We start from the raw sequence: 26674 nt of genomic DNA, 5'->3' as shown, positions 1-26674 counted from the left end.
CACACACACACACACCCTACCTGCAGTTGCTGCAGCTAGAGCTAGCGTAATGTCATTATGACACACCCAGCGAATGTTGGGCCATATTTGATGGAGCCCTCTAGACAAAAGCTGAATTTGGCTGCAAATGAACTGCTGTCCCATCTCTCAGGCTCCCTGTAATAGGGTGCTGGGCCCTTTCCCCCCTGGCTGGAATTTTGGAGATTTGCTACCCAGACAAGACTGCAAAAGGAAGCCCTTGCTCTCCCCACTGCAAATCTATCAAGTGTGGAGTTTTCATCCAGGATGAGCTCATTGTTGCCTTTTATGTATTCCCTTTGCCTGGAGCCCCGTTTTCTACTAAGATGCTATCTCTGCGCATTTCACACAGATACATTATCTGTGAGTGCTTGTGCTGCTTGATTTTTATCTCTGCTGAAGTTTCAAAGTCAGATTAGGGCAACTGAATGTTTTCAGTGTAAAATAAGTGATTCCATTCCTGCTCATACAGAGTTTGTAGACACCATGTTCGTGTCATTGTAGTTCTGACCTCTTGTTTAGCCTAGCTTTGATGCGCATTATAAGTAAGTTGTGTCGTTGTTGACATCATTTTCTCCTTTTGTTAGTTTATTTTAGTGATAACCTCAGGCAGTAGGGCAACTGTAGCAGCTTGATGGAAACAGGAAGCGGCTTGCAATAGTACACTGATGGGAATAAGGCTGATAAATGAACATCAACGCATACAGCAACTCGAACAGGTATTTGGTTTGGTTTATCATTCATGTTGGAGGATCTGGAGCAGGTTTCTCCAGTTTTACTCAGTTCAGACCTTAAACGCTCTTCCTCAGACACTGAACAAAACTCATCCCTGTACTTAGATGCATTTGGGATGCTTCGGCCTAAATGATGAGCAGTGGCGCATACAGCTACAGTACTCTCCATTTAGCCAAGAGCAATCCTTCATCCTTGGCACTGAAGCCTTAAAGCATGGACGCTTCACCATGTCTGGGGTGACATTTAATTGGAGGAATAACAAAAGACTCATTGTCTTTCCTCTACTGGAAATTACCAAAGCAATTTTGCCCCCCACCAAACAAATCAATGCCTTCTTCCTCTGGTGCAATTATGCATGCAGAGTCACAGTTATGACGAGTTGCCTTTTCTGTGTTTTACAAAGTCGTGAAGCCCCCTGTGGCGATATCTGTATTCGGCGCTGGTTGCTCATTAGATTGCGTGGATCATTAAGGGCTCGTACATCAAACAACCGTTCTTTGGGGTTGCATGCACTGAGCTCATGTTGCCTGTGTTGTCTTCTGTTCCTCTCGAGCTTGTACAAAGGAGACCTGATCTGACAATGGCTCTTTTGAGGAAGTCTTTTCATTCTTTTTTTTTTTTTTTTAACAAATATTTTTTCTACCATGGAGTAAATGAGCAATTAATATCATCACTGAAAGTAATCTGAAGTGATTTGTGTGTACTGCTCAAAATGCATAACAGTGCCTACATCTGTTTATCAGTCCATCAAAGTAACTGAGCAAAAAGCCTTTAATTGCTGGAATTGTTTACACTGAGTCAGTCACGGATTACTGAAGAACTGGTGGTAGCTTTTGTAAGCGTGAGTAGTGTACTCTGTCTCACTAGTTAGCTTAAACAAAAATTTAATGGAAGTTAATATGGGCCCTCAAATGAGGAAATCGCTCGATATGCAAATAGTGTTTGTGCAGTCCGTCAACAGAATGGTTTAGTCTTTACACCTATCTTGTTTCTCCAAACACAGTTTAACACTGCATGCATACATACATAGTGTAGTATCAGTGGTGCTATTAAAGAAAATTGACCACACATTCAGTGTCTGAAATAAGAGCTTAGTAAATTTAGTAAAGAGTAAAAGCTTAAAGTAAATTTTAGATGACTAAGCAATCTATCTTGCCTAAAGATCCAAAAGAGTTCTTTTATCACTTTGGGAGTTTGTTTGTTGTGTTGTTCATTAAGCCAAGGTGCAGCACAAAATGTGGGCCATGCTAGCAGGAAAAAAAGAGACTAAGAATGAGTCACTAGAAACTGTGGGCATTTAGTCTGTGGCTCCTTTTTGTTTGTCGCAGGCGGCTGCCTGGTTGTCAGTCAGTGTCATCATACGGTAGAGGACTTGATTTTACTGCTTTATTCAAAGGCGGGTTTAAACGATATGTTTTAATGGGTTATTTCCACAGAGGTTCCTCATTGACACAGACGGATAACAATGGCATGCTGACTGGTATATACATAGACAAGATTCTATTTCCAGCCCTTTGTTGCAGATTTTTTTAAACCTACAGGAAGACACAGTAGATCTAAATGCTATACTAAAAAAAGGCCATTCAATTTAAACTGCACTTAGAATAGCGACATATATTATTATGTTAGTGCTGTGTTTGGTCAAATCAGATAAAAACAAGTCAAAATAATCATGCCTTTTATTAAACAAAGACCAAGACCATTTCTGTTCCTGTGAAAAAAAAAAGAGAAAAATCGTCTAAAAAAAGGAATCAATCCTCATAGAGCTAGTCGTCTGTCTTCATTGTGTGCATGAAGAACTTGTTGATTTTTCCACTGAGCCCTGCTTATCTGTAAGGTGCGTTCAAGTCTCAGAGGGCTGACATCTTTTTGCTATTCAAAGAGCAGAGTGTCTTTCTCTGGAAAGTTTATTCTGAATGAACCAGCTACTTGCTGCTCCATGCAAGTTAAAAAAAGAAAAAAGAAAAAGCTCATACACCCGAGGCTAGCTAGTTAGTTGGATTGCTACAGTAGGAAACACAGACATCATGTGTCTGTGCTCTGTGTGCTCAAGAGGCTATACGATTTGGGAATTTCTACCTCCTCTAAGACTCTCCCGTGGAAGAATGAAACATTGCTTTGTCACCACTATAGGAAGAGAGAGAAAGAAGAGCGGCGGAGAGAAGCACTCCCCTCTGTTCTCCTCCATTAACTCATTGCCATAGAATATGAAACAGCAGAGGCAGCCATGTGTTTGGAAATAATGATGAAGGGACCACAGTGGTACAGAAGACAGTGTATAATTACTTAGCCCTGGCAGTAAATTTTGACCCCTAAGGATTTCGGAACCATAGCAGCAAGCCCATTCGTGCAGATATGGCAGCTTTGGGGCAGCAGTGACTTGTATTATGATGTAGGTGCACTGTACAAATGATTGCCGAGTTTTCAGAGCGAGGGTGTGTAAAGGGCTCACTATCATTTTGACTGGAGTGTTATTGAGCGCCTTCCACTGATATTTAAGCCAATGAGGCGTAAATGTCTTACAGGCTTTTTCTACTGTCTTAGTGACTCTGCAGCTCATAGCAAAGCCGTTACGCTCAAAGACGGAGCAATAACAACTTTTTTGTCCAGGGGAATCAATTGTATGTAGACTGCGTAATTGTCCACAGCTGTGTTTTTAACATCTAGTTTTATGGTTTCATTTCTGGCCATTGTTGTGTCTTAATAGAGGCTTTTCTCCCCGTGTCCTGCTTTCCCACAGCAGGTGGATGTTTGGATGAAGAGAAGATGATTTTTGAGCTGTTAATGACGTGGCCTCGGTTTTCCCTCGCTGCAGGATTTTCAGCCTCGAGCTCCAAAACGCACTGGTCTTTCTAAGTAATACAGCCTTTGAGAGTTCCTTCCCAACAAATTGAGGGCTGTTACATCATCAGGAGTTGTACATGTATAGTTAGTTGCCTTCGTCGTTACACCTCGTCAATAGTTAAATGAGAAACTTTAGAGTGAACCTGCGCTGTTTTATTTTCAAATCATGATGAGGCATTCAGATGTGAGTTCTTTTGCGAATGCCTTCAATAGAGATCTCAGTCTGTGATGATTAGGCCTGTAATTATTGCTGCTGTTTGTCCTTGGTGTTTGTGTTTGTGATATCCAATTGATTAGCCGCCCGTTATGACAGCAAAGCTTTTTGTGTGCGAGTAATTACTCTCTATCTCTGGGATTCACTGCTGCCTGCTGTTTCTGCCTGGCTCTCCCAGTGCTTTCCCTATTTTTGGTCGATGGTAACAGTGGGTTTTGATAAAAGAGAAGCCTCTGCCCCAGTGGACTTCTTGGCTAAATGTGGAATTGGCATGCCTTTCATCCATTTCCTTTGATTCACATGCCGCTTTTTGAAATTCAGTGACTTTGTGCTTTTGGGAACATCACATTTCTTATCCCCCTCCTTACCTTTTAAATGTACTTAAAGTACAAATCTTTAGTTGCTTTTGAATCACTGTCAACGTTTCAAAAACGCTTATAATTCAAAATCTAGCATTATGTATAGCTTGGCTTATTGTTCCTGCAGCTTTTAAAGAGTTTAGGGAGATAATTTTCTGACCTTAAGGGCGGGCTTGGAAATTGTGGTTAAAGAAAAAAACTGAATGAGAATGTTTTAAGTTTCTTTAACACTTGTCAGTATGTGCACTTAAACAAAATGGTAATTCACTGTGTCTGCTGGTCTTTCATGCGCTAATGTCCATTGTTTTATCAATAAACCACCAGAACAGATTTTCACATTTGCTCTTATCCAATCAGAATGGTTGGAATGATATGGCAAACCATTAGCAAACAGTTGCTCATGTACACATCCAACAGTAACATAGCTATATTACCATCCATTGGGATGTAAATATAGGCTGTTTCTGCACACATACAAAATGTCAAAATTCAATTCTCTTTTAGCTCTATTTTCAGTCTCTACCAACTCCCCCGGAGGTGTCTGACTCTTTAGTTGCTAATCGCTCCACTATGTTTACCAGTTGGTCTCTAACTGTGTCTGTCTGCCGCTTGTTGCTGAGCATGTGGTGTACAGCGTGGGCTTTTAGAGCTGCGGCAGAAAATGACGCTATGATGCTAACAGGTTGCAGCCAGACAGTTAAACAGCGAGCTGAAACACAGCGTAATGCTCTGTAAAGCCGAAGGGAGTTTCAGATTTGGATGATCATTCTCTGTAGGTTCGAGCTGCCCCCTTCAGTGTCACATTTTGTCATTTGATACATTATTATAAAACATTGATTATAGCCGCTTTAAGGTTAAAAAATGATTCACTGACATACTGATAACAGCATTTCAAAGTTCAGTGACAGAAATTGTAGTTTACTTTATTTCTTGCCTTTGGCTTGTCTGTGTTTGATATGTTTTAATTTTAGCAAAGTGTGTGGTTGAGCATATTTGAGGGAGTTAGGTCTAATTTATTTTCCAGCTAGGGAGATCTGAATACCTCTAATGCCTGCAGAAATTTAATTTTACACATAATACGCTAAAACCATAAATTAATTCAACAGTGAAATCATTGGGTACCTTAATTTTGAAAGGGCTTTGGCTACTGTAAATATTTCCTAAAGGAGTGTTTAATATTGACCGTTTGTCCTGTCCGTGTGGGGAAAAACCTTCAACATTTTTCATGGTTTAACTGTGAGCTGCTTCTGTTTGGTCTCTCAGAGGTAGGCATCCATTTTTGACTGTGAAAAGTGAACTACCGTGGACTCGAAATATACAGTGTTTCAATGGCTTTCTTTTCATTTCAGTGCAGTTACTGACACTCTTTGTGCATGCTCTTAATCTCCAGTGCTAAGAACCACGCTTCTAATTTTCCATCTGGCGTCCATGTAGTGTGCAGAGACTGTCATGGAAACATCTGTTACAATTGGAGTCCACTCATCTCTTGTCAACTCAACATATTCATCAGACATCCAATGCGGATGGATGGCTTCAGGTCTTGAAACTATTGTTTTGGCTCAAGATCATGGATTTACCACATAAATCGTAGTACCTGTGAAATGTTCCTCAGCTGCAGGTTTTTGCAAATGAATTACACCAGTTCATCACTGATATCACTTAGCAAGCAGCTGACATTTTGTTTTTTAGAGTTTGGCAAAACTATTGTAATGTGTGCTTGTTTAAATGCTATAATCTTAGTGGTTGAGGAGTGGTATTTCAGTTGCTCAACAATAACAACATCATTCTGCTAAATCTTGCCTTTTACTGAAGGGAATACGAAGATGACCCAAATATGTTCAGTAAATTAGAGAAGAATTCATTGCTGTAGGTAGGTTTATTGTTTTAATCCTGATCATTCATTGGGGAGGGATTGATGTGTGAATGCTTTGTTTATTTACCCACTGCTTTGTCCAGTCTATGCCCATCCAAGGACATTCTGAGGAGATGGGAAGCTAAGCTTTGTGGGGAATTCATATATTCATTCATATAGCCCAAACTAAGAGGAGCTTAATCTTTAAAAAGATGATCAGTTTGCTTTGAACGCTGACAGATTTGGCTGCGTTTCTGCAATCATGCAGTGGAATATTAAGTCTACTGTAAGAGCAACTTGAAGACTGATCAAGGTAAAATCAGTCAAACTTTCTCTTTTAGCTAGGTTTTTGTTTTGCACTCTATTTAATAAGTGTGTACGGGTGTAAGGGATGCTGCCTAATCTTGTTATACTGTACATTCTGCACAGTAATTGCTGTGGTGGTAAACCAATACTTGTTGGGGCTCAGATTTCTCATCTTTCTTCTGTAATTACTAATCAATACTAACCTCCAGCTCCAGTTGGTTAATTGTATGCCGTATGGCCACCTCTGTATTGTGTTATTGAACGCAGAAAGCACAGTTGCTTAATGGTTTTGTCATTGATGGATTCCCTGCACATCAGCCTACAGTTTTGCAAGTGCTGATAATCTCCACCTTGCCTATAAGAGCTGACCCCCAGTCTCAGTTTGTTCCCTTTTATTACAACCTATTTTAGGGTGCTTTAAAAATAAATGTCCACACTCACCACATGCTGTGTTACTCTAAAAAGTACTAAAAGTTCTCTTTTACATACAATGAATGAAATGCACCTTTTGTGAAATGTAATTTCAATGTAATGTTGAATTTTTGTAAGGGAGGAGAGTGTACTAAGAATGTTGCTATATTATGTTTTGTCTACCTCCATTTACATATAAAGGAGGAACAGAAAATATAGGCATCAAGAAATGTTTTCTTTTGTCTCGTACGTTGGGGAAAAAAACATGCATAGAACAAGTATTGTCTCAGCAGCTGCAGTTGTTTTTCTCCAGTCTAAATTCTCCCACTGTATTACTAACGCAACACTACATTTGATCCATCCTACATTCTGCTGTTGTGCATTAAGTTTGTGTTTTCACTGAGACGTCAATCATAAATTTGTTGTATGTCCGCAATAGGAAGATCCTGGTAGAGGCAGTGTGGTGTTTTATCTCAGGCACACTGTGCACATCACACATAAAAAGGCTATTATTCGTATCGCCTTTGGTGTTATTCATAGGAAGTAGAAATGTTCTGGTTGTAGGATTTGTCTCAGTTGGCTTTATTGGACTCAGCTGACCAGCCACATTCTTCTGCATGATCTTATCACAGAGAGCAGTTAGATGACACCGAGCACCTGCTTTGTTTAGATCACTAATCCTTTTGTAGTTGTGTAGTTCAAAATGCAGAAAGCAATGGAGCGTGAAATGATTCTGTGTCTTTCAAGACCTCCACATCCCTGTGTCCTCTTCTGGCAGCAGTAGCAGCAGGACTCCTCCTAATGTCAGAAGGTTAAATGCTCACAATTGTCCCTTTCTACCAAGTATTGTACACATTTGTTTAAAGATTTTTTCATTTGCCACCAAACAACCACTGTGTGGTTTCCAGTGGAGCTCATTATCTAAACTTTTCTCTTTTTTTCTCTTTCCCTCTAAACTTTTTTTTCTTGGAACAGGGTATGACGGTGTACTGTACTGTGTGTGTACTGATCATACAACTGTGGTTGTGATTAAATTCATATAGCATGAATAATCTGAATTATCCAGGGTCATACTGAGATTTTATTCAGTACATTATTTTCCTCAAATGATGCACTCAGACAGCAATAACTATATACATTGTACCTTTAAACAAATTGTAATTAAATCATTTGTATTATGACAGTTGTTGGTCATATAAGTAATATGATTGCAATTAGTGTTTGAAATGGGCACAGAAGAGATAATGAGAGATGAGTACTAAAAGTTCCTTTTGAAAACAAGCTTAAAAATGTTAGTTGCTCTGTCCTATTAGGAAGTTCATAGCTATATTTCATGTGCTACAGACCTCATTGCTTTTGGTTGACCAGCTGCCAACAGTGACCAAATGTTTAATTTTATGTAAATCAGACAAACTTTGCACTCTTGCTTCAGGCTCGTTCTGTTTCAGAACTACTACTGCATGCCTGATCACTGTGCATTTCCGACCCTGTTTGGATAATTTGTTATTCAGTGCCTCTCCTTGTCTGCTTATAGCTTGTGTAAGCATCTTGTCTAGCTTGGCTAAGAAAATGGCCTAATTCAAGATCGATTGTTCTATTAGACCCACAAGGCATTATAAGTCTGTGTCTTTGCGATAGGTATTGCCAAGCTGTTTTCACACAGGTGTGAATAAGAGCCTGTGGGTCTGTGAAAAGATAATTAGGATGTCAATAGCAGTGACTCTGCTCTCGTATAAATCTGTTGTCAGGAAAATGTAGAGCTCATTGGCTAATTGCCTTCAAATAACTCCGACTTAGTATTTTGCACAAAAGTAGCACGCTCCTAGACTGATCTCAGGAAGCCACAAGCTTCCTTGCGCATAATGCAAGAGACACAACATCGACACATTTACAAAATAGCACCTAGACACAGACAAGTCTTTATTAGACTGTGCTCCATTTCAGAACTGAATAACTCTGCTCCCAACAGCCCTTTTTTTTTTTTACAGCCCAAACTATTTTATGTGTGAATCTTTATTTTGCCTGTCAGAATATGGAGGCACTGGAGCAAATAAACAGTGCTAGTTTATAGCTATTCTTTGTCTAATGGGTAGTCCCAGTTAGAGGTGGAGCACAGTAATGTTTATTATAGTTATTCCCCATGGCAAGTAAACATTTATGCCATCATGTCTCTTTATGCAATGTCATTTTTTAATTTCCATCCATTAGTTTCAGCAAGCAGTAGTGTGGTTGTTGAATTGATGAAGATCGTACACAACACCAATGCACCAAAACAGAAACCATCTGGTTGTGGCACTACTGCCAGCTGGTTCATTCACAAAAGTTTCAATTAGTGGGGCAAATGTACTATTGTCAACCCAATGCTAAGTGCTAATCCAACTACGTATTTAGGGAGTCCAGTTCCAATGTTCATAGGTTATTAGTGTTTTCTTGCAAGGTTTTCAACATTGTCTGCATAGGACTTTTTCCCCCCCCCACCCATTTTTGTCACATTTTCCATGCCCAGTTGCTGTTTGCTCTGTTGTACTTGCCTATACACTATTTGCTGGCCTTAAGATATTATACATGGCTGTATGCTACTACTGTGACATAGGATGTCACTATCCCCTTCTTTTAACATGTTTTTCTTCGTGCAAGCAGTGTGACCAGCTAGAATAGCTGTATGTCCTGCATGTATAGCATATTTGACAAATAAAGCTGACTTTGACTTTGACTTTGAAGGATAGAAAGCCCAGCAGGCTTCAGAGCTGTGAGCCAGTCTTGTTCTCTTCAGGGAGCAAGTATGCAGGATGGGTTTTTAATATTGAAACAATTTTAATATATTGCCTAATTTCCAGTAGCATTGGAAATAGGATTAAATGGTTCTTCCTGGACATCTTTATCTCAAAAGATGAGCTCTGCACTCAAAATTCAGTTAGAGGAATGCTCACTGCAGTGTCAGCAAATGTTCACACATTGAAATTAGGATAATTATATTTTTTTGCCTGTTTGGGTTTTTTGGAAATGGTTGACCTGGTAAAATAATTAGCTGCATATTTCTGTATTTATTTCCTAACGATACTGTTCATGTGTTTTTGCTGCTGCGGCTTCTATTAACAACCCCGCATCAACTGAGACAGTGCCTCGTTGAACCTACTGCATATTCTGGCAGCCTAGTAATTACAGCCAATGTTTAGTTTCAGATTTTTCCAAGTCATGTCTTGTCGCATGTGAACAATATTACCATCACACATCCACAGAATGCAATTACCTCACTGGGTCATTGAGCAAGCAGGAACACACACACACACACCACCTTTCAAATGAAGTGATAGAGCCATTGGATGATATGCCAGGATGCCTCATCTTGTCAGGTGATTGCAGGCATGCTGGACACTCAGCACTATTAGAGCTTTGGCAGCTGTCCAGTGAGCCAGTTAGTGTGACCCTGTCCACCAGGATGGAGGTATTAGTTTTGGGGCAGGATAGTAAAGTGTGCAGTGTGGCTGCAACCTACCTATCTTGCAATTCTCAGGTAATCCAACCAGAAAATCCTATTTGGCGGCTATTAAAAGGCAAATTGTGTAGGCTGCACATAGATGTAATCCCGTACCCTTTTCAAGTCAGAAAAGGGCTTGTCTGGAAGCCTAATCGGCCCTCTACTCTACTTCCATGGACACAGCAACCGTCGTTCAGTAACATTGAAATAATTGGCAAATAAAGCTCAATTGTAGTTTGGTTTCTCTCGCTTGGTTGCCCACTGTCTTTATCTTACTTTTTAATTTGTTTAAACTTGCAAGAATAAATATACATTTGATCTCCCTTCATATATTGAGGAACCTTCTGTCATGGCTGACCTTAGACCTTCTGATGGGTTTTCATAAGGTCTGCTCCTTCCATTATAGACTTTCGAAAGAGCTGCCTTTCGGAAGAAAAAAACCAAACACCTTGCCGATGCTCAAACCTGCCTATCTGACGGATGTCTTATTGTGTGAAGTTTATATTGCAAGTTTATATTGCCTTCTGGGTCCCCAAGCATGCTCCCATTTACAGGTTATTCATTCAGAGTTTGACAGAGGTGGCTAATTAGTCAAGGTGGTGATTACACCCCTGGAACCAAAAGTCTATTTAGACATTCACCATATCGCGAACCAGTGGGGAAAAGGCAATGATGCATCTGATTATGAAGTCGATACTGAATGAGGCATTACTGGCTTGTAAACAGCAATGCTGCCCACTTAGTCATGCTGATGATGATGGCCCTGTCTCAACAGGAAACTGATCATCAGTGAAACGGACCTTGATTAAAATGAATTATGATGCCTGCAGGGCACCCCCAGTGATCTAAAGTGCACAATATGCCACTCCTAATTTTCATTTTTGCTTTGAGATATTATCTGGGTTAAAATATGGGCCCATATTCCATCGTCCTCCTAGCTATCAATCCAGGAGTGCTGCTTTTTATGATGTTCCTCAGCTTTAAGCTCACTGGCTGGTAGTTCGAGGTGCTGCAGCGGCACTAGTCGTCATGTGCTCTCTGGCCTGAGACCATATTGGCAGCTATGCATTAAATTGCTAATGTGCCTGGCAGAGATACATTATCCGCCCCATCAAAGTGACAAGGGCAGGGATAAAGCACTCCGCTCGGCTGTCCATGAGATCATTGGAAAACGGGTTTTGTGGATGTGGCTTGGCAGCGTACAAAGTTGTCTTTTAGAATGCTTTCTTTGAATTTGCTTTGTTTCTGCCTCGCTGATTTGACAGCTGCAAAACAATGAGGCAGAAGTAGCTTGCACCACCTCCTTCCACGTGCATTCAAAGTCCCACTGTGGTAGAACCTCTCACACCTGGCTGCCTCTGTAGCTTTGCACTTTGTAACATTGTGGTTCTTTGCACACCTCACTATGTAAGGAAACAGGAAACTATCGCAGATATAAAAAAACAAAGAAAAAAAAATACCAAATATATTTCCTTAGTCCTTACTATTGGTGGAATCAGATCTTTAATGTACAGTCAATATTTTTGTTTTCCATTATAAGCATTGTGCAACATAGCTAGAACCTAGTAAGCAAACAAGCTAGCAAAAAAAGGCACAAATTATAGTTATTTGTTATGATTATTGTTATTTTTATTTTTGTATGCATCATTTACCCTCAACTTTACTCAAATCGAAGCTCCCCCTTTTGAAAAACACTGGTCTAGACCACTGAAAATTGCGTGCAGTATGAGCTATGGAGGATGGAAGTACTAAGCTGTGATGAACAAGGTGAATTTGGTGAATTTTATATGCCAAATAAGATGCAAGTATAATGCCAATGTATTCCTTTCTGCATGAGTCTTGCGTTCCAGCTGGATGGTTTGTTTGTCCTAGTCTGTAGTTTGCCCTGATTCAGGCCCTCAAGCCTCAGGTTGTTGAGCTATGAGTTTGTACACTCATGTCAGCTCCTCAATAGATTTTCAAGATCACTTTAAGAGGCACAATACCTGTTATATATTTTTTATATTTTTTTTCTCTGTTTTCATCCAAGGCATAGAGAATAGTGCACATCTAATATCCGATCACTTTGTTCTTGTTGACTCGTAAATGTACTGAGTAACTGCCGTCACAAGGAATTGGGAAAGTCACTCGGTTTGAAAATTGCTTTCCATTCCTGGATTATCAATAAAATGTCAGAATATCCTAAAAATATCATGGAAACTTGTTGGTTTTCAGTGAAAGCTGTCAAATGTATTGAACCTGACAGCTGTATATCTGCATATAAAACACACAACATGTATCACGCGTCGCAAACAAATTTGGGTCTCTGAAGTTGTTCCATTCACCTAGAAATGTTCTTTAAACTGACAGAAGTGGGGATAAAATAAAATAAAAATATTGGGAAAGTGGATTTTGTTATAAATGAAACATGGTGCTCAAGATGCACACAAGAGACCCGTTCTCAGTACTGGGTTTGAAATGACTAATGTTTGTCCACCTCGTGCTCTCCGGAAACATGAGCCAAGGCAGGAGGCTCTGCGTGCGGGAGGAGAGCTGAGGCTTTCAGGTTGTGTCGTGGAAGTGGTAGAAAACTCAGGCACCTTGTGATGATTAATGAGCTGCACCTCACGCCAGCAATTTTAAACACACTTTCCTGATCATGAGTGTAAGCGGCACACACTCGAGCAGCTTTGTGACAACTCTGCTGCTGCCTCTCCCCCTCTCTCACTTGCATTCACTAAAAAAACACACACACACACACTTGTGTAACTGAATAAGTACGGCTGAATCTCAAGCTGTGGAGTAGTTGGAAGCGAGGAAATGCTGTTGATTTTGTTTGGAGGTGCTGACAGGCCTGTGTTACTGAGGCATTTCTTTCCAGTCCACAATTAACAACAGCCTTTATTACCACAACATCACTCAGATTTTTTGTCTGTTTGGGTGTCATAGGCTTCTAGACTTTTCACTGAATAATTGATTACATTTTTAATTTAAGAGATTCTTTTGAGCTATTACATGTGCATGAATATAAAAACTGCCACATGCATGTTTATTTGATTGTTCTTCACTTTATTGTGACGCCGATCCCCAATTTATATGCAGATAAAAATATCTAAATATTTTATATTTCCAAATTTGCAGCGTTAGCATTTTGAGGCTCCTCCACCGGCTGTTGCAGCACAACAGCCACGTTTGCATGTATGGTCTTGAGGAAAGCATTTGGAGTAAAGATAAAAACAAAAATGATGGTTGTTAGAGCTAAATAACACCCAAACGTGGCTTTGCATTGTTTTGCAACATTTAAGGCTTACAGCAACCTAGCCATGTCTGTTGGTGTTTGATATTGTTATACTTGATATAGTTTGAAACAGAGAACCTCTCTAGTGTGTAAAAGAACCGATTAGTCACACGGATGATGCTATCTCTTGTTCTCTGTGGTATACATCTCTATTAGAGACAGCCAGAACAGGTAATTGTCCTTTTGCAAGCTGCTCTGCGTTGCTATAGGTTCTCTATGCATGAAGTGTCTTACATGAGGTATATGGGCGTCTGAACATACCATAAAGCAGCCCACATTAATAAGCTGTGCAGTGAAGAGAGTGCCTCTGAAAATGCACTGCTTCGTTCTCTTTGGCAGCAGTCTTCTCAACAGTGTCAGCTCTTTGGTTTTGCTGCTTGACAGCGTTCCAACCCCCCTCCGCTTACCACAGCTACAGTGTGAATCAAGGCCTGTTTGCAGTGATATTCCTTATATTTATTCTCAGGGTAACATTGTTTTTCTTTTTTTGGTTGCTATTCTCTGTTCAGACACCATACCCATTTATGCCTTTGTCACCCCAGCACATGCCAGTGGTTGCAGTTGGAATTATCTACAATAAGCTAGCTTTGTTCTGAAAGATGCCACAGTATGTGTGAGAGCCCTTCATCTCTCCATTTTTTAACCGAGGGCTGACCTGAGAGTTGTTGGCATCAGCACAAAAGCTCACATAGTGAATGGAGGCTTTATCTTTCCTATTCTAACAAGGCAAAGTCTCTGCAGCCTGCCCATTCAGCCCGCCTTCAGAAAATCTGGAAATAAAATAACCTGTTCTCTCCCACAGTTGAGTGTTTTTTGGTCTGTCAACAGCTGTAACATTTTGGCAAAATATGGTCTATAACTGGAAATGGATGTTCCTTCTCTGTGTGTGGTTGTTACTTTGCCTTACTCAGCCAGCCCTCTTCTCTTTTTATTCTGTTGCTTCAGGTTCAACTACAGATCAACGCACCACCTCACCACAAATGGCTTCTTCGAGTTCCTCAACTGGTTTGATGAAAGGGCCTGGTATCCCCTGGGCAGGATCGTTGGTGGCACAGTAAGTGTCTCCTCAAATTGATGGAGTCAAGCTGCATGCTTTACACTTTTGCTCATTCATTTCATTGTTCATCCGTTTTAGGGTATCTTTAGAGGAATACACATTTACTTAAAGACAACGTTCTTGTGAAGTGAAATAAAATAAATTATAAATGAGATGCCCTTTAAGATTTCTTGAGCTTGCAGGCAAATGTGCATTTCAGTACTCTGGCCCTTTTGTAGTCTCCTGGTGCATGCCTGAAGGACGCATCGCCTGGGGAGTCCATAATTCTGCCGGGGCACTTACACTCACGGAATCGGAGAGAGAGTGGTGGTTTGCAAAGGGGGAAAATGGTGTGCTGGAAAGGACACTCCAGCCGACTGATGAAACTCAAAATGAGGTGGAGCAGTGCAGCTTCCGCCCTCGTCGTGAAACCTCTTTAATCTTGGAAGAATACTGCAGGGGTCATGGAATTTGTCCATTGAATTGTGTGTTTTGTCCACCAGGGTGTCTTGTAGGGAAGCACTTATGGAATACGATATGCAAGGGCCACTGGTGCCATACTCGTTTGCCAGAATGAGACCGGTGTATGCATCCATGGTAATAAGTCAAAGATATTTTCAGACATTAGGTTTTTCCCTTAATGGTTTTAATTGTAAAAATCTAAAGGCACAGCTGAGGTGTAGAGAGTTTCCTGTTTTGATTATCTCAGGATTGCACCACTACATTTTGCTGATGATATGGCGGTGTTGGCTTAATCAAACTTGTGACCTCTGGTGAACTAGCTTGCTTTGAGCCAGACTATAAAGCGCTGCGGATGAGAGTCAGCAACTTCAAGTCTGAGGCCACGCTACTCTGCTAGATTGCCTTCTTTAGCTTGGGAGCAAGTTGCTGGCCCAGGTGATGGAGTAGAAGTAACTTGGGATCTTGTTCACGAGTGAGGGTAAGATAAAGCCTCAGATCGACAGGCAAATTGGTACAGCATTGCCAGTGATGTGGGTGTTGTACTTCACTATGGAGGGAGCTAAGCCTGGAGGCAAAGCTCTGGATTTAGTAGTTGATCTCTCACCTGTAGTCAGGAGTCCTGGGTAGTGACTGAAAGAATGAGATCACAGATTCAAGCTGCTTTAATGAGTTTCACTACCAAGGGTTTCTGGGCTTACCCTTTGGGATAAAGTGAGGAGCTCAGACATACAGAAGCATCTTGGCATAGAACCACAGCTCTTTTGTCTTTTAAAAAGTTCCAGTTGAAGTGGTTTAGGAATCTGATTTAAAAATTCTACACACTTCCCTATGGAGATAGACCAGGCTTGTCCACCAGGGAAAATAGGCAGACCAGGCCGACCTAGAAGATGCTGGAGGGATTACACATCCCACCTGCCCTGGGAATACTTTGGGATCCCCCATGGGTGCGAGTTGGAGAAAAGGGAAGTGTGGGCTACCCTGCTTAGTGTGCTGCCATTGTGACTCTGACCTAGTTAAGTGGCAAAAAAAAAAAAGGATGCACGGATGGAAGAAGTTTTAGATCCGTCATGGCAGGAATTTTTGGGGGAAATCTGCAGTCTCAATCCGTTTTATATTAAGGGATAATCAGAGCAACCGTAGCACAAAACTGGCTGCAGTTGACCCATCAGTGAGTACAGTCAGCCATCTAATTATGCTTTAAATCATACTTACCATATAAAGGTACCTACAGCTGCCATACCACAGAAAAGTAACCAACAATAAATTTGTCCATGTCTGACCAGAAAATCAGCATGGATTTATATACTTGCTGTAAATATTCACAAGCATGGGATTACTTATAGACATTGTTATGCAGTCAGTATTTATGTCCCCATCAGTGGTTAATGCAAGAAAAATGTGTCTTCAGTGGTGAGTCTGTAGTGTGTGTGTGGGAGTTAGGATAGTATAGGGGTTGTCTGGGGTTAGGCTTGGCAGTGTGGGGATACCATAGAGCCCTATAAGCCTTTGCCAGGCAGCATGGATTTAAGTCACAATCCAGTAGCAACAGTGAGCTGTTAACTTGACAGATTCCCCTCCGCTGCCATGGCTTCCCTGTTTACCAGCAACACTGACCCTTTTCTGTGGAAAAATACAACGTGCCGATTCAACGCAATTTATCTCCCATTCCCCCACCTCCCCTCCTCTGTGCATCTCTTCTCCCAACCTCATCTTCTCAGCCCTGCATCCTGTGAGATGTGAAGCCTGTGTGAGTAAAATACCATTGGCCTATCCGTCTCCCTCGACCCTTTAACAACCCAAGCTTCTTTTTGACCGAGCTGCACGGACCCACCAGGTTCGCACTCTGAGCTGTAATTGCACTAGCTAATGATGCATTAGGACTACATAATCCAGGTCCTCAGTGCCAAATAAATGGGGAAAATTATCCCGACATGTTTCCATTATTAAGGCCAGCTGAGAGACAGGCGGAAGAGCCTGGCCCTTGGTGCCTCTAGCATGACTGTCTTTTTCCTTCTCTCTCTTTCTTCCTGTCTCTGTGTAGTGTAAACTCAGTCCTGCTGGCTGTTTGGAGAGTTCCTCTGCACAGTCGAGACAGCGAGGCATGTTAATGTTGTGCATTGCAATCAGATGCCGTTATCATTACAGCACCAAGCAGATGGTGCAGGGCAGGAGCTGTAGCCACGCTACATGCCGATGTTTGAATATAGTATTCACTCCGGCACAAGAGGCACGAGGAATTGCAATCCAAAACTCATCCATCAGCAGTCATCTGTCATAGGCAATTACCATCAGCAATTGGTAATTGCATATGACAGGCCTAGCTTGTAATAATGGATGTGCTGGTTATGTTACAGTACATGGCCACTTGTGTTAGGCCTTGTAGCCAAAGAGTGGAAGCTGAAACTCGTGATTGGACTGGTAATCTCAATTGGAAGGCGTATAGTTTAAAGTTAATTTTCATGACATTTACAAGATCCCTAGGCTGCACAGCGCATTGTCTTCTGCATACAAATAGGCATACAAAGCAAACACAGCTCACATCTTTCCCCTGTACACTTGTATTGACATTTCATGAATGTATGAGTAAAGAAACAACAAATAACGAGTTATTCACACGTGGGTGCTTTCCTCTCAAATTAAGTTTGACATGAAAGTAATTTAATTTTCCAGTTGAACATTACTTAAATATTTTGATTTGCTCGGCAGACTATCTTCAAGCTAGAGAAATCTGGAAAAAGAGGACATGCAAGATTTTCTGCTGTGTCACTCAGAGCTTGGTTTTTGTAAGTAACGTCTTACATTTATCTCAGATTCAGATTCAAGTTTATGGTCCACTCAGATAAGACTGAGCAAAGAGGATGAGTGGCCAGGATATGTCTGGCATTGTCTCTTTGCAATTACCAAGCAATTATGGTTGTTATATTGTCGTTGCATAATGTGATATTATCTTGAACAGTGTCGGCAGATGATTGTTTCCACACCAGTTCCACTGAGAGAAGTTGTTGCTGTTTTGTCATTTCAAAAACGACAAGGCACGATTATATAATCCTGTTCATATTGGAATCAGCTAATGTACAATGTTTTGGAACCAGTGGGTTTCTTTACATGTCACGTTGCTAACCTAATTTAAGTAATTTGACCTGGAGAAGGATGCAGTGCAGCAGAGCAGGTGTGACATCAGAGAGGAAAGTTAAATGAGATTTTATGTCTTGTTTTTCCCCAAGACCAAAATGAACTGGCATTAACAGCAAAATGGCAAAGACTCTGTTAGCTGCCATGCAAGTGAGATGCTGTCAGCTCTTGTGGCACTTCATAATAATGTTTACGAAGTCTTGCCATGCCTTTAAAAAAAACAACCTTGTTTTATTTGCCTTACTCTCAATAGTTGGAGTCTCCAGGATACTTTTTTTTTTTTTTTTAGTTTTACACAAATATTGGCAAATTCTGTATGCCCTGGTAAAATGTCAGAAAATAGATGCCACCCAAGTCTATTCACCAGCCACTTTTACTGTCATAATCACTAGCTCATCAACTGTGTATTAATCCACAGCCGAAAATATTCCCTTGCAAATGCATTATTTACTCTGTTTGAGTAACGTTCACTGAAATACCCAGCTGTCTTTTATTATAGTGGATTTTTATTCATAAGATTTACACATTCAGTAGGAACCAATGGGCTTAAGGCTGGGAGCCACAGAAAGCCTTGTTGGGTTAAGTCTTTTCATGGGATATGTTGAAAATAAGATATTTAGAATTTTGCCAGCCTTGTTCTTTAACAGGCTAGGTCTGCTAACAACCGTATTTAACTGGGAAGAAGTTTATTGCCAGATGGTAAACCACAGTCTGCCGTATAGAGTTCACAGGTATTTCGATAGCAGGTGGGTGGGTCATTCTGTTGGCCATACTAAATGCAAATGTCTCCATTTGACATGCAAATCTATGCAAAATGGAGCAAGATCTAGGAATTGATGCATAGAGAAGATGTGACAGAGCTACTGCAGAGGTTCAACCAGCTGGCTCAGTCATGGATACGTGTTCATTTCAGACTTTTACCTGCTGTATCTTTACTTGAATGGCTGAGGTGGGATTGGTTGCCAGAATAATCTGGTGCCTTGCTCAAGGGCACCATGATGGTAATTGCTGGAGTAACACAAAGCCACTCACTCATTTACTGTGTAGGCTAATTGTCAAAATCCCACTTGTTTGCATGATTTCTGAACATAGACAGGCTTCAGGGAAGAAGGGCATTTAGTTTACTCCCACACTGCATTCGAAATCATAAAATGAATGTGTGAGAGCTCTTATTTGCACCAAGCCTATGCTTTTAAAACATGCAGGGGTGTGGGCAAGTGCTAGGTTCATATCAAATTGGCACAGTCTGTTTCATAGCCCACAATGTAGTGACCATCAATGGCCTTTGTTTAGAAAACTTAAATAGTTTAGAAATTGCAAAGTTACATTGGCCCTTGTTGTTTTCCAAGACCTGTTGTTCTGACATTTTAACAATGTCAGTCTCCTTTCTCATGCAGGCTGGTGGTCCGTGACCCTTCTAGCTCCAGGCTAAGTTCATAAAACCACCTTTGCTCTATCAGGCAGCAGTTACCAAGACTCTTGTCTGTTGGATTCAGCCTTTTACCCGCCTGTGTTTAACACACCCTTTCTCTCATTTCATCCACTATAGTTCACTTTTCTTCCTCTTTCTCTCTAACTTCTTTATCTTTTATAATCTCTCCTCTGCCGCCTGCTTCTGCCTTTCTCTAATATCTTAGTTGACTATGGCTCCATTCTTTTCTCTCATCCTTATCCTCAGCCTAACTGCGCCCCTCCTTTTTTGTTCAAAATCCGACAGATGATCCTGACAGTCCTCATTAATTGTGTATGATAGCGTTAAGTCTCTAAGCACTCAGATGGGTCACACCGATGGGAAGACAGACGAGCCGATATCGGTTAATGTGACACTTTAGTGCCTTTCTGCCTAGACCCGTCCAGCTGCCCTCTCCCTTTTTTATTTCCCTTTTCACTCCCACCCTCCCTCCATTCCCCAGAGGACGATTGTCAGTTGCTCTTTCTCCTGAGCCACAGATAAGGAAGGATCCTCTAATGTGACAGTCCATAACAACAGTGGGCTGTCAAGCCAATAAGCCACTCTTTGTTGCCATAAGGACAAGACTCAAGTGCATTTTTGGTAACTACTTTTGTCAGTTGTAGTTGATGATATTTCCTTAATGAACAAGCTATGTAATGCATTCTCGAATGCTGATTGAGAGAGAAGTGTTAAAAAATTATGCACAGAGATTTTTATCCATCAAGATAAAGCTCTAAAATACTTGGCTATAATGAAGAATCTCAATCATCTCTGTAATGTTTTGAGGACCTGGGCCCTACCACAGAGTTCAAAATGGCTAATAATTACAAGAGTAGTTTTGTAAATGGCAGGATACCGCTCCGCTAGACATCCAATCCTCAGAGCCGAGAGGCAAGACATGGTTGATATTCATTGAAATAGATTGGTTGATGATGCTTTGGACTCGTAGGCACCAGCTAATTAGAGATGTGTAGACCTGAGTTTATTAGTAGCAAGGCAAAGCGCATGGACTGCGGCTACAGTGAACACACATCAGGGACATCAGGGACATCACTCACACATTAAACACAGCCGTGCTTTTTATTTTTTATTTTTTTTTACTTCAGATAGCCAGTGTACTGCACGAGGGCCTAATTGGATCTGCTCTCGTGTATAGACGAGACAGGGCCACGAGGCCTCGCATATTCATGCGCCAGCTTCCACTGAGTGGAGGGTTCATTATAACTTTCTGTTGAAGAACCTCATACGTGGCAACATTTATTGACAATGCTCTAATTATTCAAGTAATTCATTAAGCAAAACATTTCAAACCTTTTCTGCTTCTAGATTCACAACTGTAAGGGTTTGCTATTTTACATAATTGCAAACTGAATGTCTTTTGTGTTGGAGAATTAGTCAGACAGAACAAGCTATTCAAAGAATTCACATTTGGTTCTTTCAGTTTTGATGGATTCATAAAAGATAAAATTCACTCAGCACATTCATTCATTTTAAGAAACTAAAACTATCAAATGTTTGGTAATCAAATTACTAGATTCATTTATTATCAAAATGGTTACTTATTATTTTTCTGTCAATCACATAACTGTTATACTCATCCCTCCTAACCTTCAGGGCTTTCTTTGTTCTCACAACTTCTCTTTCTCTGCCCCCTCACTCAGGTATACCCAGGGTTAATGGTGACTGCCGGCCTCATCCACTACGTGCTCAACCTGCTCCACATTACAGTCCACATCCGTGACGTGTGTGTCTTTCTTGCACCGGTGTTCAGTGGTCTGACCGCCATCTCCACCTTCCTGTTGACCCGGGAGCTGTGGAACCAGGGTGCAGGGCTGCTGGCAGCCTGCTTCATTGCCATTGTCCCTGGCTATATCTCCCGCTCCGTCGCAGGCTCTTTTGACAATGAGGGCATCGCCATCTTTGCCCTGCAATTCACCTACTACCTCTGGGTATGTACACCTCAGAATCTTACTGTACATGAAAGTGTAATACCGGCAAACATGTCATTTCATGTACACCTCTGATATTGTGTTTCATGGTCATTATAATGAAGTGACGGCTTATATATCCGTTTTAGCTGAACAAATGCTGCCAACATTTCTACCCCAATAGTGAAGACTCAGTGTGTTTTTCTATTTTCAGGGGCTGGGCTTTATGTAGCCAGAAAAGTAGCCCTATATTCAATCTTACTTGGCCTCAAATGTTGAATTATTTATCCAAAGCCTTGAATGGCTCACTGGGCATCTTTGCGGACCATGTGGAGCCCAGGAAGAAGCCTGCTGCACTGTAAAACCTTCACAATAAGATGACCTTTTAAGCGTAGAATTGAAAAGAACTAGGTTAAAGGTTGAATACACCCCTCCCACTTTACCTTACTTTTCTAAAATACATGAAGTGAACACAGCAGGTTCACCTACCTGCCTACAGGGCAGCTTTTGAATTTACAACATTTACAACAGCTGTGTTCAACAAGTTCAGATTTATTTTGTATATAACAAAAATATTTCCCCCCTCTGATTAAAACATGATTTGTAAAGGTTATCCTTGTTTTGCAAGGCAGACCTTGGCAGAACAAAGAAATTCCACAGCTGACAGAGGAGAATTTTTGAAACAGTGTTCCACAGCAGGTGGAAGGAAAGAGCTTTTCAAGCTGCAAGATGTCTGAAACAGACTTTTCACTGAACCTCAGTCTGTCCACTTCTTTCAGTTGCATCAGCAGCTACCTTACAGCCCCGCAGTTAGTGTGAAATTGAAGAGCTCTGCTTTGCAAACATTTCTATCAGCATCCCCTTTTTTCTAGTTATTGGAATTGACCTTGACAAGTATTGAGTTTTCCTTTTTTTCCATTATGTATTGAGCTGTATCTGTTCAATGATACATGCTTTATTTTTTTACTTTAAATCTCAGAACAGGATTTATGTGAAATAGAATGTGGAAAGAAAACTTAGCTCAATATTTCCAGATAACTAGCGTATTGAAAATGGAAGCAATCAGCTTCTTTAAAACCAGGTTTCTCCTGACATTAAAGAGGCAGGTTGCGCTTGGTGGTAAAGACAATTTATATGCAACATCTACAAGTTAAGTGCAGCACAAAACACATTTGATGTAAAATGCTCTAAGGGAATGTTGCAGTAAAGATAGAATGTTATAATATTTTGAAATAATTCAATTGCATTAACAATGTACAATAAACATATGATTTTTGGGGAGGGGTGTCGAGAGAGAAAGGAAAGAACTAGGTAAGTACTATTAGGGAAGAGGTAAGCAGATTTTTGAAGACAGAAAAGGACCAGACAGGAGAAGAGTTTGGATTTAGATTTCCTGCCTCACAGGGATGGTAGCACTTGTCGTCGTTTCTAGTGAATGTAGTGAACAAAAATGTTCATAAAACCGAATGAGGGTATTCAGTTAGGTGGGTGTCAGTGCCATGCTGGTGGCCACTCTCTAGGTGGGCATTATGTGACTTGAACTTACTAGTGGAGAGGAATGAATAGTGTAGTGGCATAAGCTGTTTTTGGCTGGTTACGGTGAAGAAATTACAGTCATTGCTGTTAAAGAAATTCAGAATTTCATCAGTGTAAAAGATCAAGCAAAAGATTGAATTGTTTGTAAAGAAGTGATTTGCAAGTAGCAGCTTGCACAGCTCTTATTTATTAGAAGTGAACCTGCAAGGAGCCCTCTGCCTCCACCTGCAGGGCCTTCCCCCGCTCTTTGTAAAAACTTCTTTGTTTCTTTTTATTTGCACCACTCCTGCACAATTTACTTTGGCCAAGGACATGACTTTTTTTTTAGCTCAGAGACTTTGCCATTATCTAGAAAAAGATTTATAAATGATAGGATGCTGCAATCCTATTGGAATTAGAGAAGAGTCATACAAATAAGCCACCTGCCTGTTATTGACCAACTGCAGCTGTGTAGTTGTTGTTGCTAAAAACAGTGCAAGACCAGCAGGAGATTTATGCTAACGTGTGTTCAGAGGCCGTACAACGTTGCTCATCAGCATTCAGGATAAATGCTCTGTCTTAGCTGATAGTTCAGCAAGTCAGTTACTGCACAGGCACAGTACCAGATTCAGGCTAGAGTTAGGACTAGACTATCCACACAAGAAATGCAAAGAAATGATTGTCACAGAAATCGAGGTTGTCACGTGATGCTGTTTACATGACCTGTGACTGCATAAAGATGTTTTTTTATGCGAGTCTTCAAATTAAACATATGGTTGTTATAGAATCTGCAAAACTCTGCTAGCCAATTAACAAATGGAAGTTGCAGTCATAAAAGAAGACAATTAGAAGTGAGAAGCAGCAGACTTTATTCATTATTTCTTTGGGTTTGCCATCTTTAATTTATATTTGAAATTCAGAGTTTTCCGTATCCTATTGTATCTGTTTTTAGGATTATAAAATTTAAATTTAAATTCTCAATGGTAAAGTCCCACAGAGGCACAACGTTGCTGAATGGTAGCAGCACCACACATTAGACAGGCTGGTGAGGAGGAAAACTGTCCTCATCCAAGGGTATTTCAGTAAGTGAACAGAGAAGAGCTTTCATTATGCATGCCACAGGCAAGTGGTTATAGTTGCTCGTGGGCTATTTGTCCATTTTTTATTTTTTACCTTCAAGGCGTTGATCTCCCTTAACGCTCAAGCGTAAAGACATGTTGCGCGGTGGAGGCTTTCATCCAGGTAAAAGTAGTGATGCAGGTATTTCGTCATGCCAGGCCTTGCTGCTGTTTGTCACGGCAAACAAGATTGGCAGTATAGTTGCTGCCGGGCTGGAAAGGACCTTTTTATCTGTCCAAGGATTCAGACATCCCAGTATGTCATTTTGTCAAATCGTGCATGAATGCAGCTCTACATGCAGTTTGAAGGTAGTGTGAGTCACTATGCTTGAGTGTGCTTGCAGGCAGCTCTGTGGCCCTTTTTTGAACTCTCACTGTCACTGATCTGGCAATGACCTAGAGTTTAGTGTCCAGGTGGCCGGCTGAGCATGCCTGTTGTGTCTACAGTTTAAGTCCCATTACACTACTACTGGCTCTGTGTATGTGTACTGGCTCAGTAGAGTGAAACCAAACAGCTGATGGTGTCACTGTGAGAGTTGACATCCTCGAACGTACAGTACATATTTGGGAGCCAAAAGTACTTAGGAAATGTACTTAAACAGAAAAAGAGAGTGGAGGGTCAGTGATGATACTCAGATCATAATGAATTATGTTTGTCAGCCTCTTTATGTAAATGTGTCTTCTTTCACAGCAGGTACTACACTGCAAAACCTTTTTATACATTACATTTGGCACTATCATTATCCTTCCAGTCTGGTCCTATCCAATGCATTTTTCTGCCTCCGTGCCGGTGATAGTCAAAAGGTCAACTTCATTGAGACCTCCAAAATAGGTTTTTATTCATAATTTCAGAATGAATTGAGAGATTCTAGATTTCACACCAGGCTGACTGCGACAACGCGATTAATTAACAGTAACTAGCATCGTAGATGCTTTTATCTCTCCATCTCATCCATTCTGCCTTTCAGAAAACACATTGGAGCATGCCTAGCTAATCACGATCCTTATAGGCTTTGCATCTAAAAATGCCGGGAGAAAATGAAAGCATTTAGCCAGAAAATACACTTTATACCTGAGAAGGAAATCTTGTGATAGATGATTCACTTGTAATTGAAGAAGTTCTCTAACTTGATGACTTGCACAGTAGTATTTATAGAAGCTCGATCGAGGAGGATATAGACAGCCGTACAAGTGGAGTCACTGTGTAGGTGCCAACCCAGTTCTGAAGGTTATATCCTGGCGGGCGATATTTAACACAAACCTAGACCCACAAGATCTAATAGTGTCCCAAATATGGCCATAACTTACCCAGCTAAATATGTGTGAGGATCCAACTGGGTATTTGTTCAAAACATGTAACTATACTTATCTAAGCTATCCTAAATCACACCGAATGACACTCATAGTCACGTACAACACATTATAAGAAGGAGACAGTCTGTTTGGATTTATCTCTCAACCTCTTCTATAACAAAGTGGAACTGCGATACGTTGGGTGCTCAACCTTGTAGGCTGACCTGCGTAGTCTAGTCAGAAAAGAGGCACAGTTTAACTTATTGCCTTAGAACAGTCACAGGCTGTTACCCTGGAGCTCCCTGAGAGCACTGTAACAATTCAGTCTAATCTAAAGAAGGAAAAATTAATACACAATATATTTTACTAAATTCCTTCAAAGTCTAAACTACATATATTATATGAGGCTGGACGGACATAGATATTAACTGGTTGGCGGAGGCATACAACCCCGGGGGCTGTCATTCTAGTTTTCCTTCTGTGTCCATCTGAAATGATTATTCAATTCTGCAATACTTTAAAATTCACCATTTCACTTTTCAGGAGTCATCCAAAAACTGTCACCATAACCATTTGTCTCACACCGGGGAATGTGTAAAAGGGGACATCTTTTGTCTCTGCGCCATTATAATGGCCTCTTGTCATCTCGCCGGTATGATCAATACGTATCCAAGTGAGGCAGGTGTTCCTCACAGCAGCCATCACTGCCTCTTAAGGTGATGTGTCATCAGCGAAGCAGTGCCATCGAAAAGAATCCCCCCTCCACTCAACTACCACCTCTCACGTCCTCTGTTCTATTTGGCAAGGACCCTGAAAAACAATCATCCTGGCCATGCACCACTGCTTCCCATTATCAGTCTCATTTACACACATTTGTCTTTGCGTTTTCCTTTCCTCCTCTCTGTCTTTCTTCCATCCCATCTCCCTTTAATTGTCTTCTTTTCTCCCTGCCATTGTTTCTGCTCTTGCCATGTTCTGTTTTCCGTCTCTTCTTTCTTGTTCATCCCGCCTTGCTTTCTCTTCCTATATCTCATTATTGCTCATTCCTGTCTTGCGCTCTCTTCCTTGTCTCTTTACCCGTGTCGTCTCCTCCACGACAAAAATGCACAAAGCCGTTCTCTCAAGTCTCAACCCAATCTTCATTATCCGACTGCTTCATTTTATCCACTAATAACCCATTCAACTCGACTCGCTTAATCTCTGTGTTTACCCCCCCTCCCAACACGTGCGCACACACACACAC

General features: G+C 40.9%; 1 protein-coding gene across 1 annotated transcript in view; it reads left to right on the top strand.

Moving 5' to 3' along the window:
• The window catches only part of LOC118343040 (dolichyl-diphosphooligosaccharide--protein glycosyltransferase subunit STT3B-like), a 69641-nt gene that overhangs the window by 16408 nt on the left and 26559 nt on the right, over positions 1–26674 (top strand). The window contains exons 2-3 of the mRNA XM_035681764.1: positions 14440–14548; positions 21239–21526. Coding sequence (XP_035537657.1) covers positions 14440–14548; positions 21239–21526 — 397 coding nt within the window. The remainder of the gene's footprint in view (positions 1–14439; positions 14549–21238; positions 21527–26674) is intronic.

The sequence above is a fragment of the Morone saxatilis genome, unplaced genomic scaffold (genome assembly GCF_004916995.1).
Source record: "Morone saxatilis isolate NCDOM2014 unplaced genomic scaffold, NCSU_SB_2.0 Contig9, whole genome shotgun sequence".
Lineage (NCBI taxonomy): Eukaryota > Metazoa > Chordata > Actinopteri > Moronidae > Morone > Morone saxatilis.
The sequence above is the reverse complement of the archived record's forward strand: the minus strand, read 5'-3'. Positions and strand labels throughout refer to the sequence as shown.